At 43.9% G+C, this 14,369-nt stretch overlaps 1 protein-coding gene across 1 annotated transcript in view; it reads left to right on the forward strand.

The window, feature by feature from the left end:
* INTS13 (integrator complex subunit 13) overlaps window positions 1-14,369 on the forward strand; it is a 397,661-nt gene that overhangs the window by 40,096 nt on the left and 343,196 nt on the right. The window contains exon 3 of the mRNA XM_086920218.1: window positions 11,222-11,296. Within this exon, the coding sequence (XP_086776344.1) occupies window positions 11,222-11,296 (75 nt within the window). The remainder of the gene's footprint in view (window positions 1-11,221; window positions 11,297-14,369) is intronic.

A 14,369-nucleotide genomic window follows, 5' to 3' on the forward strand; every position in this document is an offset into this window, starting at 1 on the left:
CACCCCCGCGGCCCACGAACCGCCCAGCCCACAGCCCGACCGGTCAGTCCGCAACTCAAGGCCCCGGCTCAGGGACACACCCAAGGGCCGCGAGCGCGTCCCCGGAGCCCGGAGCAGCGCGGCTCAAACCAGCGAGGCGACAGGGGGAGAGAGACAGGCAATCCGAGCACCACGAGCACCCGCGGAGCAAAGCGGTGGCACGCCAAGCGCGGCTCTAACCTCACGGCCGGGCACAGACAGGGATTTCACCGGCGAGGGCAGGAAGGCCCTCGATCCCCTCCGCCTTACGCTCTTCACGCGCCGTCCCCAGAGACTGCAAGGGCGCCGGAATGTGCCAGGTCGGATCGTCTTTAGGATGGAAGTGTGTTGCAGTCACAATAATGACGAATTACATGTTAATCCATGAAATCGGGAGCCTGGTCGGCGGAGCTTCACGTAGAGGCAACCATCTTGGTTGTCTCCGTGGCCACTCCCCCTTGTTTTAATTGTTACTATGCATACCATCATTGTTCCTAGTTTAATGTCTTTTATGGTGTCCCATCTCTACTACTACTGTATCCTTGTGCTTATTTGGTATTTGCCTATTTCATTACTATTTTAAAGTGTCAATTGTCTAGTTAGGCATATCTCGTTTGAAGTGCAGTGTGATTGATAGCGAGTCTATGTCAATATAATAGCAGTATTAGGTCATGCTAGATTCATTCAGCAGAAATCTGTGGCTTGCTGTATTTATTTATGTATTTAATCAGTTATAAAGTTTTAACTAACACCCACAGTATCTTATCTAGGAATTCAAATCCGAGGAAAACAAACAGAGCTCAAAGATGTAAAAAGGCTAAGACGTAACAAAACTGAAAAAACAGAAGCCAGAAATCTCAGATTTAGACAATTGGTCCACATGCTAAGAAACCTTAAGATCCCAGAACAAATGAACCGTCCCTAACAAAACAGAAATTGTTTAACCCCTTCCATGCGGCCGCGATTCCGCTGGTGTGCTGTAAACAACACGAACAAGGGCGGGCCGTGACGAACCCCAGCCGTCATCAGCACACGAGCACCGTAGTGCATGACGGCTGGGGTTCGTCATCAGCATGGAAGGGGTTACGTTTTTCTCTGACCAGTAGATATTCAGTAGTAGTCTTTACATAATATGTGAGAGAATTTCAACATTTAGGACGCACAACTCTTAATGCTCTACCTCCACTTCTCTATTTATGGAGTCTTGGTATTCTGAAATATTTAGACTTCATATATCTTAATGTTCTATTGAGGATATAATTAAAAAGAACCTTGCTAAAGGAGACTTTTCTAGACCATAAAAAGTAATGTCCATTATGCACAGCAATTTAAATAGCATCCTCTGGTTCATGGGAAGTCGGTGAAGAGTTTTTCTAGGTTCATAAGCTTTCAGTCCTCTTTATGCCTAATGCAATCCTCGTTGCATGATTCTGTATAGATTGGAACAGCTGTGTGATAGCTTCAGTCATCCGAGCATATAGTGCCTGTCTTTGGTTAGCAGTAAGTCATACCTTGTGAATTTTAGCTTGCTTAAAGGCTTGTTAGGTGTATCTACCAATGTGTCATGTAATGGTGTAATTTACATTGGTTATCTTTAAATCTTTTTTAAAGTTTGCAATTCTTTCACATGCATCATAATGAAAGCAATGTATGTTTCAAACTCCTAATTATAGCCCAAACCAGTATATTATATATCCAATGTCATTTTTGTATGCCACTTCAAAGGGTTTGACTTACTTGTCCTCATTTGATGTGATAGGGTAGTATAGAGGAAATACAGGACAGTGAATCCAATAAGCTCAAAACCATAAGACATTACCAATTTCTTTTGTTTAATGAGGATATCCTGTAAATATACAGAACCCTTTCATTGTCTGAGGCACATGATAATATTTGTGGGAGTGGGGTCTAAATTAATTTTTATTTTTCTAGATTTTCACCCCTGGCCTTATCCTGACAAGTTTCCACACCTTTAATTTATCTGTATGAAATTACTCTTCGATTGAAAGTTTGGGGACTTCCGAAAAGAAGTTCCGAGAATGATCTCTGGCAGAGCATTCTTTACCAGCTACAGTTATAATTTTTGTTTCAAAGCAGAGATTGGTGGACAGGAGCAAATTTTTCTTTCTGATAAAATTCCCTTGCAAAGTGCAGTTGTTTTCATGAGTTGGTCATTATTTCAAATATTCTGTTGGCACAGTGATGTAAATTTGGAAGAATATCCTGCCCCTTTTCCTTGTTTGAAGACTTTTGCCTTTTTAAGCAACTTGTCCAGCTTGTGCTGCTACATTTGTATTTATTGTTAAAAAGTACTTCAGATTTCATCCATCCAGTGTTAATTGCTGTAAGGCCCAAAACACTCATGTTAGCTGCAATCCAGAAGTTCACCATTTGTTCAGTTTTGTTTACCTTTATATTTAAAGATGTAAATATGCTCTGTTGAAAGCAAGTTAGGCCTCCATTACTAGTGTCCTCTTTCCAGAGTTGCCATATAATGATGTTGTCTGTACTCTGCTGTTTGTGTTCAGCTTCAGCTCAACAGGAGAGTCTTGAGGTCAATACTCAAAGTTTCTCCTAAATGTTTGATAGTTTCCTCACTCTTATCCAATTTCTGAAGCATAGGTTCCACTAATGCCATCATTAACTCCTCATATTTTTTTAGATCTATCATTTCTGAGCTGAAACAGTACCCCGTCCTGCCTGAATGTCTAGGGTGTTTTTTTAAAATAGGCTGCCGGCCCCTCTAATTTTAGTTCTTCTGCTTCATTGGTGAGCTGCTCAAGGTCCTCTTTGGACTCCTGTGCCTTCAGCCTGTGGGTCCTCTTGAGGGTTTCTTTTGGCTTCAGTGGTCTCCCCTGCTTGCTTGGAGCCTGCTCTAACTCTCCTGTACTCGGTGAGTCCCATGGACTTTGCTGGTCCCAACACTGCACCTTCGTTAACCACGTCTGTTGCTGCTGCCAAGGCTTGTTGCGCCTCCCGTCGGACACCCACCCGTTGGTCCTAGACTTCCGACGTGGGTAAGCTCTTGAACGGCTCCTGTTCTTCTGCAGCATCGCCTGGTCCGCACAGCTGCAGCGACAAGCGCACCGTCATTGCTCCTGCATCTTCAGTGGTCATTGGTCTTCCATGCCTCCTGGTCACTTCCGATTGGCATAGACTCTGTCCCATCTCCTTACAGGTACTTCTCTTCAAGAATCCATCTTCGGATTCTACTGGACACTTATACTTTCTTCGCCAGCGGCATCTTTTCTGAAGTCCTCTATTGTGGTCTACAGCAGTTTCCGAGGTCACTTCGCACCTGTGCACCCACTTCCCTGGTGTAGGTATCCTGGTTCCTGGGGTATCCACGGGTGGGGTGGTTCCCCAACCTTCTGTCTTCCACTGCGTTTCTTCAGGGTCTACTAAGAAGGGTCCTTCTTAAAAACTGCAACTGCGACTTTCCCACTGACTTGCATTGAATACGCGGCTGTGTTACCACTCTGTACACAGCCTCACTGTGGTTCCTGGGCACTTACCTAGGCTAGTTCCTTGTGACCCCAGTTCTTTGGAGTCCCGACTTAGGTCACAGTTCGCATTCCACTTTAGTATATGGTTTGGTCTCCCCCTGGAGACCATTGTGTATTTGTGCTTACTTACCTATTTTACATTTGAAATATTGTGTGTAGAGTGTTGGTATCTCCGGTTAGGAGATACATCAATGTGTTAGTGAGTGTGTATAATAAATATAACTATTTTTTATAACTACTGTGTGTGGTTCTTTTTTGTCTAACCCACACTATTTGATTAGTTCTGGTAAAAAAACAAGCTGCTTAACAATCCTTCTGGACAAAGTCTGAAGGCTGCTCTCCACACCTACTACTTGGATAGCTTTCTATGGTTGTCTAAGACCACTGAAATCACCATAAGGGTTGCCTGGATTAGTGCAAGGTGCTTCACTTAAATAAGTGTTCACCGTATACTAAGCCAGCCTCCTACACTATAGCAACAATATGTGCTATAGCCTTTGTGTTACTGTAGGTTTGGAGAATGATATAATGGAATTTGCTAATGAATATTGTTACAATGCTGGCTCCCAAATAATCTTCTGATGTGGTAGCTTTTTGAACTTTGATTGTTACCCATGTTTTGAACCCCACCACAGTATAAAATCGATTGGGCCAGTGACCCATTTTTCAACCTGGACCACCTCAAAAGTTTTTGTGTTTGACGAGGAACCCTAACCCCGCTTGTTGATTTCGAGGTGTATGTAGTTTCTCGCTCTGTACCACCGTTGTCTCCTGGGGATCCTTCCAGCTCTTCCCTACCTTCTACTGAATATCACAAAAGCATTCTTCTTCTGACGGTTTTACTGGAACGCCCAAACATGGATTTAAGTCTTCAGTGAAAGTTGAGTCTTTGCATACAAACGCCCTCTTTTTTTAAAAACTGGTAAAAAAGTAAAAGGCAACTTTACAGGTGCGACCAATTTTAAAGATATATGTGATCCTTTTTTTATTGGTTGAACTAAATTTGACCTTAGTTTTCCACTTGTTTTACCACATATTATCAGAAAGTAAGCTAATAATTTTAAAATTCCTTGTTAATACTGTTATCTGGGAAACTGCAGCCATCAACTGTGATGCTCTATCTCTCTTCAGGGGGGATTGTTATCTGTTACTGAGTGATCAGTTTTGAAAATGCTTTAATCGATCTGTACATAGTATTCTTTGTAAATGGATTATGTGAAACTACTTCTTACTGGTGATTTTCTTGGGGATTTCATATTTTTTGTTTGTAGCTGATCTACCAATTTATTTTTAATTTTCTTTTAGGAAAATCTTGAAAAACAATAAAGGTTGTTTCTGATTCTTTAGTTGTAGAAGAAGATTAAACTGCTGCTAAGCAGCACCTACTTCTCAGAACCTATGAAAGGGCCGAATGGCTGTCTTCTTTAAAGAGGTTGAGGGATAATGAGTTCCTTCTGTGTGTGATGCACTATGGAGTTAAGCACTTCTTATTCTTCTTGCTCCTCATGTAACATTGCAGATTTAGGGCCAGATTCCGATGCAAGGATCGGTAACTTGTCTTTCCGACCGAATCGGAAAGGTTTCCGACCGCATGATTACGATGCAAGTTAGGCGTTAGGAATATCCTAATCCAAACCCAACAACATTCGGAATGACCGTGCTGTACGGAGCAGACTCGTACGTCTCTACGGGCATCGTTGCCGAACGACTGATTACGATGCTGGGTTCGGACAGCATTTCCAAATCGGCAGTCGGAATCCGACTTTGGGGGCCCGTAGCAGTGCTCCTGGAACCGGAGCCTTCCCAATTGGGCTCGTGGTATGGGTCCCCTCTTACCAGCCATGCTCAGTGTGGCAGGCACCAGGGGGTGCCCGCCAGATGGTGCTCGAGTTTTCCAAGCCACTCCTTTCCTCAATAGGAGCCTATGCATTTGGTCAGAACATAGGCTCCCATTGAAGCCAATGGGAGTCCGACCGAATCGTATCTGAAAGCATCCGGATGCAACCTAATCAGTCGGTTGGACTCTCCTTATCCGAGTTGATCGTAAACCATTCCCAAACCGATTTGGTGGGAATGCTATCCTAACCGCATCGTAATCAGGCGCTTAGTACTCTTTGGTGCATTGTAGTCTTTTTTTTATCACAGATGTGCCTATGGAATTAGTTGCATGTTTACTTTTTTTTACTTCTTCTCTCTGTCCCTGTATCTTCCGACTTCCTCCTGATGTTTTTATCGCATCTTGGTAAGTCATTGACCGCTTCTTGATAAATCATTGGCTTTTATTGGCATTATTATTGCCGACAGATCGTAGCGCTAGACTGCTTTGCCTTGGATTTCCATTTTCATTAATATATTACTGTTTGCGCTAGACGGCTTCGCATTGTTCCACATTAGCATATCACTGCTGATAAATTACCCGTAGCGCTTGTCTGCCAAGGTGCGCTTCAATTGTAACATATTTCTCTGCTGCCTGTAAATTCGTGCCTGATTGTGCCAGCGCCATTACCGTCAGCGTAGCGCTATTCACGTGCATTCAGCCCCAACCCTGAGACTAGAATCCTTGCAGCCATTTTAATTGTATCTGTTGTTGTTGTTTTGCCTCCCTGACCTGAGCCCCACCCCGCTCCCGCCTCCCAGCTGACCCCCCCCTCCCACGGATACTGCTCTCCTCTCTCCACCGTCCTAACGCTGTGACCGCCCTGCTCTTCGCAGAAGAGGTCGCTCCAAACGCTGCTCCCTGCTGCTCCCTGCACCGCCAGACTGATAAGTGCATTACCTGTCTTGCTCGCTTCAACCGGATTAATTGTTATTATTGCCGACAGATCGTAGCGCTAGACTGCTTTGCCTTGGATTTCCATTTTCATTAATATATTACTGTTTGCGCTAGACGGCTTCGCATTGTTCCACATTAGCATATCACTGCTGATAAATTACCCGTAGCGCTTGTCTGTCAAGGTGCGCTTCAATTGTAACATATTTCTCTGCTGCCTGTAAATTCGTGCCTGATTGTGCCTGCGCCATTACCGTCAGCGTAGCGCTATTCACGTGCATTCAGCCCCAACCCTGAGACTAGAATCCTTGCAGCCATTTTAATTGTATCTGTTGTTGTTTTGCCTCCCTGACCTGAGCCCCACCCCGCTCCCACCTCCCAGCTGACCCCCCCTCGCCCCTCCCACTTTCCACTTATGACTGATGCCTTTTCGTGCAGCGTTCACGCGCAGCGGTCGCGCCCCAATCGCACCGAAGGTGCGCCAAAGGTAAGCCCGTCTGCGCCCGTCCACGCCTGGACCGCGCCCAGCGCCAGACCCCCTGGTCCCCGCCACTCCCAACCCACTAGAACCACCTATGATGCCGCTTCCCTCCTCGCCCTCAACCCCGGACGCTCACCACTATGCTGCGAAGCTACCCCAGGACGTACCCACGGCCCATTCGCCTGCCTCTCCTGCAAGTTCAACTGCTTCAGGACCCTCACCAAACCCACTTCCTCCTCACACATCTCCGAACCCAATCGCCTGAAATGCATCCTACTGAACACCCGCTCGGTCCACAGACATGCAACAGAACTCTGGGACTTAATCGACACTGCGTCACCTGACATCGCCTTCCTTACTGAAACATGGATGAACGCATCCTCTGCTCCCGACATCGCCATAGCCATACCGGACACTTACAAGATTATTCGAAAAGATCGCACCAATCAAACTGGAGGAGGCATCGCCATCGTCCACAGAAACACCATCAAAATTACAGCCAGCCCCGATGACAATCTTGCAACCGCCGAACATCTCCACTTTCAGATCCACACCGACCCCAGGACCACCCTTAGAGGCACCCTCATTTACAGACCTCCAGGCACCCGCGCTCAATTCAGCGACGACATCACAGACTTCGTCCCCCCGCACGCCCTCGCCTCCGAGAACTACATTCTTCTAGGAGACCTCAACTACCACCTTGAAAACTCACTCGACAGCAACACCACCACCCTTCTGGACAACCTGGCCAATCTCAGACTCAAACAACTTGTTGACACCCCCACTCACACGGCCGGACACACGCTCGACCCTATCTTCACCTCCAGCAAGTACATCTCCTTCGATCGCACTACAGCCCTCCACTGGACGGATCACAGCTGTGTTCACTTCAGCTACATAACCACCTTGACCCACAACCGCCCACAACCCATTCCCCGGAGAAACCGGAACAAAATCACCGCCGACCAACTCCTCACATCACTCAACCATAACCCTCCCACCCTCTCAATGGACCCAGACCAAGCAGCCACCAACCTCAGGCAATGGATTACCCACAGTGCGGAAGAATTGGCACCCCTGAAAAAGCACCAGCTGAAATCAGCCAGCAAAAGGCTCCCTAGTTCAATGATGAACTTAAAAAATCCAAGAAGCTATGCCGCACCATGGAGAAGAATTGGAGAAAAAACCCAACCTCAGACAACATGGCCTCCCTTAAGACACACCACCAACTGATCCGATCCGCCAAGAAATCAGCATTCAAGGACCGTCTCGACAACAATTCTCATAACAGCAAGGAACTCTTCAATATCGTCAAAGAATTCACTAACCCCACCGCAGCATCCAACGACATCACTCCCTCCCAAGACCTCTGCGACGCGCTATCCTCCTTCTTCTACAACAAAATTGCCGACATCCACAACAGCTTCAAGAATACTCCCAGTGATCAACCCGCCCAACCCCCTTCAGATCCCACTCCTCCAACCAACAACCTCAGTGCCTGGAACCCAATCACCACTGAAGACACCATTCGCCTCATGAACTCAATCCACTCTGGCTCGCCTTCTGACCCCTGTCCCCACCACATCTTCAACAAAGCTGACTCCATCATTGCACCCCAACTCCGCGACGTCATCAACTGCTCTTTCAACTCTGCCACCTTCCCAGAAATCTGGAAACACGCCAAACTCAGCGCCCTTCTGAAAAAACCTACAGCAGACCCCTCAGAACTGAAAAACTACCGACCAATATCCCTCCTTCCTTTCCCGGCCAAAGTCATCGAGAAAGCCGTCAACAGCCAGCTCGCCGCCTTCCTTGAATCCAACAACTCCCTTGATTCTTCTCAATCCGGATTTCGAGCCAAACTCAGCACCGAAACCGCCCTCATTGCAGCGACCGACGACATCCGAGCACTCCTGGACAACGGAGAAACAGTGGCCCTCATCCTACTCGACCTCTCCGCCGCTTTCGACACAGTCTGCCACAGCACCCTTATACAACGCCTCAGCAACATCGGCATACAAGGAAAAGCCTTGGACTGGATCATCTCGTTCCTAGCTGGAAGAACCCAGAGAGTCCGACTTCCCCCATTCTACTCAAAGGCCACCGAAGTCATCTGCGGCGTACCACAAGGATCCTCACTCAGTCCCACTCTATTCGACGTCTACATGAGTCCTCTCGCCTCTATCGCGCGTCAACACAACCTCAACATCATCTCTTACGCCGACGACACCCAGCTAATCCTTTCCCTCACCAAAGACCCCACCACTGCCAAAACCAATCTTCACGAAGTCATGAAAGAAGTAGCCGAATGGATGAAACCGAGCCGCCTAAAACTCAACTCAGACAAAACGGAGGTGCTCATCCTAGGATCCTCCCCCTCAGCTTGGGACGACTCTTGGTGGCCTTCCGCTCTGGGCACAGCACCCACACCCACAGACCATGCACGTAACCTTGGCTTCATTCTAGACTCCACCCTCTCAATGTCCAGACAAGTCAACGCCGTCTCATCCTCCTGCTTCAACGTCCTTCGCATTCTCAAAAAGATCTTCCGCTGGATCCCCCTCGAGACAAGAAAGACTGTTACCCATGCACTGGTCACGAGTCGTCTGGATTATGGCAACACACTTTACGCCGGAATTACAACAAAATTACAGAAAAAACTCCAGCGCATCCAAAATGCGTCAGCGAGACTCATATTAGACATCCCGCGCTAAGATCACATCACCGGACACCTAAAAGACCTCCACTGGCTTCCCGTCAACAAAAGAATCACTTTCCGCCTCCTAACCCACGCACACAAGGCCCTTCATAATCTTGGACCCGAATGCCATAACAATCGATTGTACTTCTACAAACCCACCCGCCAACTAAGATCATCCAATCTAGCCCTCGCCGCAGTCCCGCGCATCCGAAAATCCACCATGGGCGGCAGATCGTTCTCCTTCCTGGCTGCCAAGACCTGGAACACACTCCCCACCCACCTCCGCCTTACACAGAACCACACCTACTTCAGAAAAGAACTGAAAACATGGCTATTCGACAATTAATGAACCCCTCCCTCTAGCGCCTTGAGACCCTCTGGGTGAGCAGTGCGCTATACAAATACCTGAACTTGAACTTGTCTCATGACTGTCGATTTAAATAATTATGGTAGTTAGTTTAGTCTAATAACTCTTTTGTTCTTAAATCAAAGGAAATCATTTTCTTTAACTGTAGCATAGCAGGTGATAGTGACTTTGCATGATTCCTTGGAGCACAGTAGAAGTCTCCCATTTGTGTGCACCTTTAGTTACTTTACACAGGGATTTAGCTTTATTAATATAGCTTAATAGGTAATTTGACTATGGGGTTTACTAGTTGCATATTGCATTCATGAGTTATTTTTTACTTTTTTACTTTTAGTTTGTTGCCAACGATAGACTAGAATATTTTTGTTTTGTTGTTGAAAAACAAGTAAATACAGTGTCACTCTTGGTAATTACAGCATGTCTGTTAGTCATACGTGAGACAAAATATCTCCTCATTATGTCACGTGGCATTTTTCGGCACTGATGGACTTTTCAGTACTTTCTTTAAACAGGACCACAACACAGGGCAACGGTCCAGTATAGTGAGAAGGGAGCAATTACATTTTGCAGTTGGCAGACAGCGTATTAAGGACGTAAATCAGTGGTCTCCTTTTACCTTTTAAATTGACATGCTTTTTATGGAGCCATCATTTTCCAAGACAAGATGATGTGCATTTGATTTAACACTTGGTATGTTTTGAAGGAAAACCGAATGAGAAACTGAACAAGATACACATCCACTAAATATTTGAAGGTTGAGAAGAGACCGGTCCATAATCCTGTATAGTTATATAGGGTGTTGTTTTGAACTTGCTTTACCTTGAAACTCCCTAATGTTTTGGTAGTGCAACTGCAGTCTTTGTATAATGAGCAAATGCAACTTAGACTTTTTCTCCAGCATCATTGGTTTTTGTGTGGTGTTTCTTTCCAATTAGTTTAGAACTGCTATCTTAATTGGATTTCTTCTATTATAATATTCCACAAGTTTTATGGTTAGTTTTTGTTAAAAACATTATGGCAGAGTTGTTAAAAATGGAGATGGTGGATTCTGGAGTTTATTTATCATGCAGGTGACTTCATACTCCATGAGGTGAGTTCATAGGGTTCCTTAGGATGATTGCTGAGAAGAAGAAAGGAACTAGAAAAGAGCTGCTGTGGCTGAGACACCATGCAGAATAAATAGTATTATTGACCTGATTTCTTCTGAGTATGAGAGCACCCATCCCCACATATGTACAGAATGAAGTGTAGTTTGAGAAAAACAAATCCAGCTATGTTTAAAGTATCAGTAAATACAATGTAAGGACCTTGAAGTTTGTAGTTATATTTCAAGTTGTGTCGGTCTTCCTAACTGACAATTTCATTTGTAATTTTTTAGGTGAATTTCATTGTCAGTGATTCTGGCTCTCATATTTTGAATTCCTGGGTACAAGAGGAGCAGAGTTTACAGGAGGTATGATTAACATTACAGTATTAGAATGAATTTCAATGTTTGCAAAAATCTGTCATTTTGTAAAAATAGCTTAGAATATGTGCTAATGCATAGAGTTCCAAGACTAGCATACAACATCTACTGTACTTACTACAGTTATGACTGGAGTGTCTTCTAAGATTGCTGATGTCAAAAGTGTCCTCAAGTGGTACAATGGTGGGATCAAACGCTTAAAGTTATAAAAAGCAAGTTTGTTTTTAATGGATCCATGCAAAAATACTATTGTCCATATGCTTGAAATGTGTAGAGGTATTGGGTATGCGTTTTTGCAGGCTAGTTTTCTTATTCTCCAAAGAGTGATGACCTCACCAGTTTCTAACGGTGTTGTCACAGAAGTGAAAACGTCCAAGCAGAGAGTTTTGATAATTTATGCTCCAAGTTTGACAAAGCTATGGAAGTTTGTCCTTTGATAACCTTCTTAAACCACCTGGCTTATTGTTGTACATTGGGGAATGAAGATGCTTGCCACCATCTGTATCCCTGTATTACATATTGAACAATGACCCCTGTGGTTCCTATACTTGGGGATTGCAGGTGAAGTATTACATCTTCCATAGCTTTGTTACTTCCTTCAGCAGAGAGTTTCTATGACTGGGCCTTTTCACTTGTGATTGCTGTTTGGAGAAACTCCAGGTGGGTTTATTTTACTAAATAGAATACCACTACATTAAGGTACCACTGTATAGAAATATGTATCAACATTATCCTAACCCGTAACATTCTCATAAACCTCAACCTAAGTATAATTCTTAACATATTCATGATCCATACCTTAACTTTAGCTGTAATCGTACTGCATCCATGCCCAATCTCTTACATTCATAATTGTCTTTTTTGATGTTGTAGTATGTATCAATGTGGCAACTTCTGTGTAAATGTACATCAATGTAATGGATTGTCAGTAGTGGTATCGCTCGGATTCTCTTGTGTAGAAAAGTCTTGAAAGATGGGTTGATACCGTTAAGGATACCTTCAAGGAGAGGGCCTTTTTCCTGAATGTCCTTTTGATTCCCTTGATTAGAATGTTCCTCGTAGAGGGGCTGTAGTAAAATACCCTTGTGATTCTCTGGAGTAGTGAAAGTGAAGCAAGGAACTGTTACACTGTCGAGTACCAATAGAAACTAGATTTTGGAAACTGGCCACTAGTTAATAAAAGGCAACACCATCTATTTGTGTGGATTGTTCAGACAGAAAATGTAATCTGTTATCCTGTGAACCCTTATCAGTGTGTTGTCTGCTTCATCTCCCATCTGTTGGCTTTCTCCCCACAGCCTCCTTCTAAACATTTTTATGCAGAGGTCAGTCTCCTCCATCTGGGTTATTTTTGAAAAGACATTCCTGTTGTATGCTGGTTAGTTTTTTATATAATTTGTCTGGAAAATAGCTAATATTTTATATTAAAGCAGCAAGCTGTATAAAGAACTGCCTGTAGGTGAGCTGTTAACATATTCAAAACATTGGACTATATTCAAAAAGTATTTATACATGTCAGGCTGACCCGCACATAAAATGACGTGCTTCAAGACCGCGGCATATTCACAAATGGTGGCCTTGCAATCTTATCCTTATCCTAAAAATGGGTTTTGGTTCTGAGTAAGTAAGTATTTTCAACCTCTTGTCCGATTCCCGTCCCAAAAATGGATATAGTCGGAGCTTAGTTGTTTAGTGTTTAGTACAGGACCAAATGACTTTCCACTGTCAGAAAAGGAAGGCGAAAAGCTCCACAATTTGTGTAGCTATAGTATATTAGGTTTCTCTATGGAGAAATACTTTTTTCCTGTGGAGGAATTTTCTAGGATTATGTTTTGAACACTTCCACTGGTGCGAGTTTCCAGATTTATCATGAAATCATTTTGTAAATCTCGGATATATGTAGGAATACACCCATGAGAAGTTATAGACTTGTGATACACTTTTAAAACATTTGAAAAAATTGGGTTCTGTCTTTTCTTGGTGATTTTAAATGCTCTTGAGTTGATCCTTTTTTGCTCAGACACATTGTTATTCTTTGTTTGTGTATTGATGGAAATATCCTCATCCTTGTGATCTGCTGACTGAAGTAATTGAGTGCACCTTTTTTGTGTGAAAGTTCGGAACATCTAGACAGAGTTCTTCATTGAGATTGTATTCTTGGTAGCAAATGGCACGCTACAATCTCTGTAATGTATTTGTTCATAGTTTAGAACCTGGGATAAAACAGTATTGGGTATCTTTGAGTTGCAACTATTTCTTCTGAGAAGACAGTTTACATTGTTTACTGTTCTTGAAGATTACAGAAATATGCACTTCTGTGCAGTTCAGAAAATCATAGTGGTTCCCAGCATGTGTGATGGGGCCATTATTTAGTTTGCCTCTCTTCTTTCAGTTTGCTTTTGCCATTGCTACTGATGTCCCAGGAAAGTTAATTGTTGGTGCTTTGTCAGCATCCCCTGGTTTTCTTTGAAGCGAATCTGCACTCCAATTCTGTTTGTTCTTTGAGGATGAGTTACTTGATGGAGAAACGTCTTAGAAAGTCCCGTTTCAGTGACGTTTCGATTTTACTTGTGAGCAAAGTATTTTTTTTATCCACAGTGGCTGCTGCTGAACTAGATTTTTCAGATGGTTTACAAAAGGTGTGTGTTTTTCAATGCAAGCTCACCCCTTCTTTTAAATACCAAAGATTGTCTCCCCTTTTGATCTCTTACCGTATTTTCACATTGAAATATATGGGCATATATTGTCACTAAGAAAAGCAGTTCAGTTCTTCTAATTTCTCTCCATTTGCCTTGGTGAGTCCCTCCTCAGAATTTGAAGTTTGATGCTTACGCTGGTCGGCTAGAGCAGGGGGTTGTTTGATGTGGATCTCTGTCTGCAACTTTGGGATGACTGTTGCAGCTTCTGAAGATTAGAATGAGTCTCCTTTATGAACATTTCATCAGTCAACTGTATTTTACAGCTTAGTGGGAATCATAACTTTGGAAATATCTGAAGTGGACCTACTGTACAGAATAGATCAAATAGTATAGGGTGAAGATGAGAACCAGGCTGGAAGTCT

This window comes from Lissotriton vulgaris, chromosome 1_1 (assembly GCF_964263255.1).
Source record: "Lissotriton vulgaris chromosome 1_1, aLisVul1.2, whole genome shotgun sequence".
NCBI lineage: Eukaryota > Metazoa > Chordata > Amphibia > Caudata > Salamandridae > Lissotriton > Lissotriton vulgaris.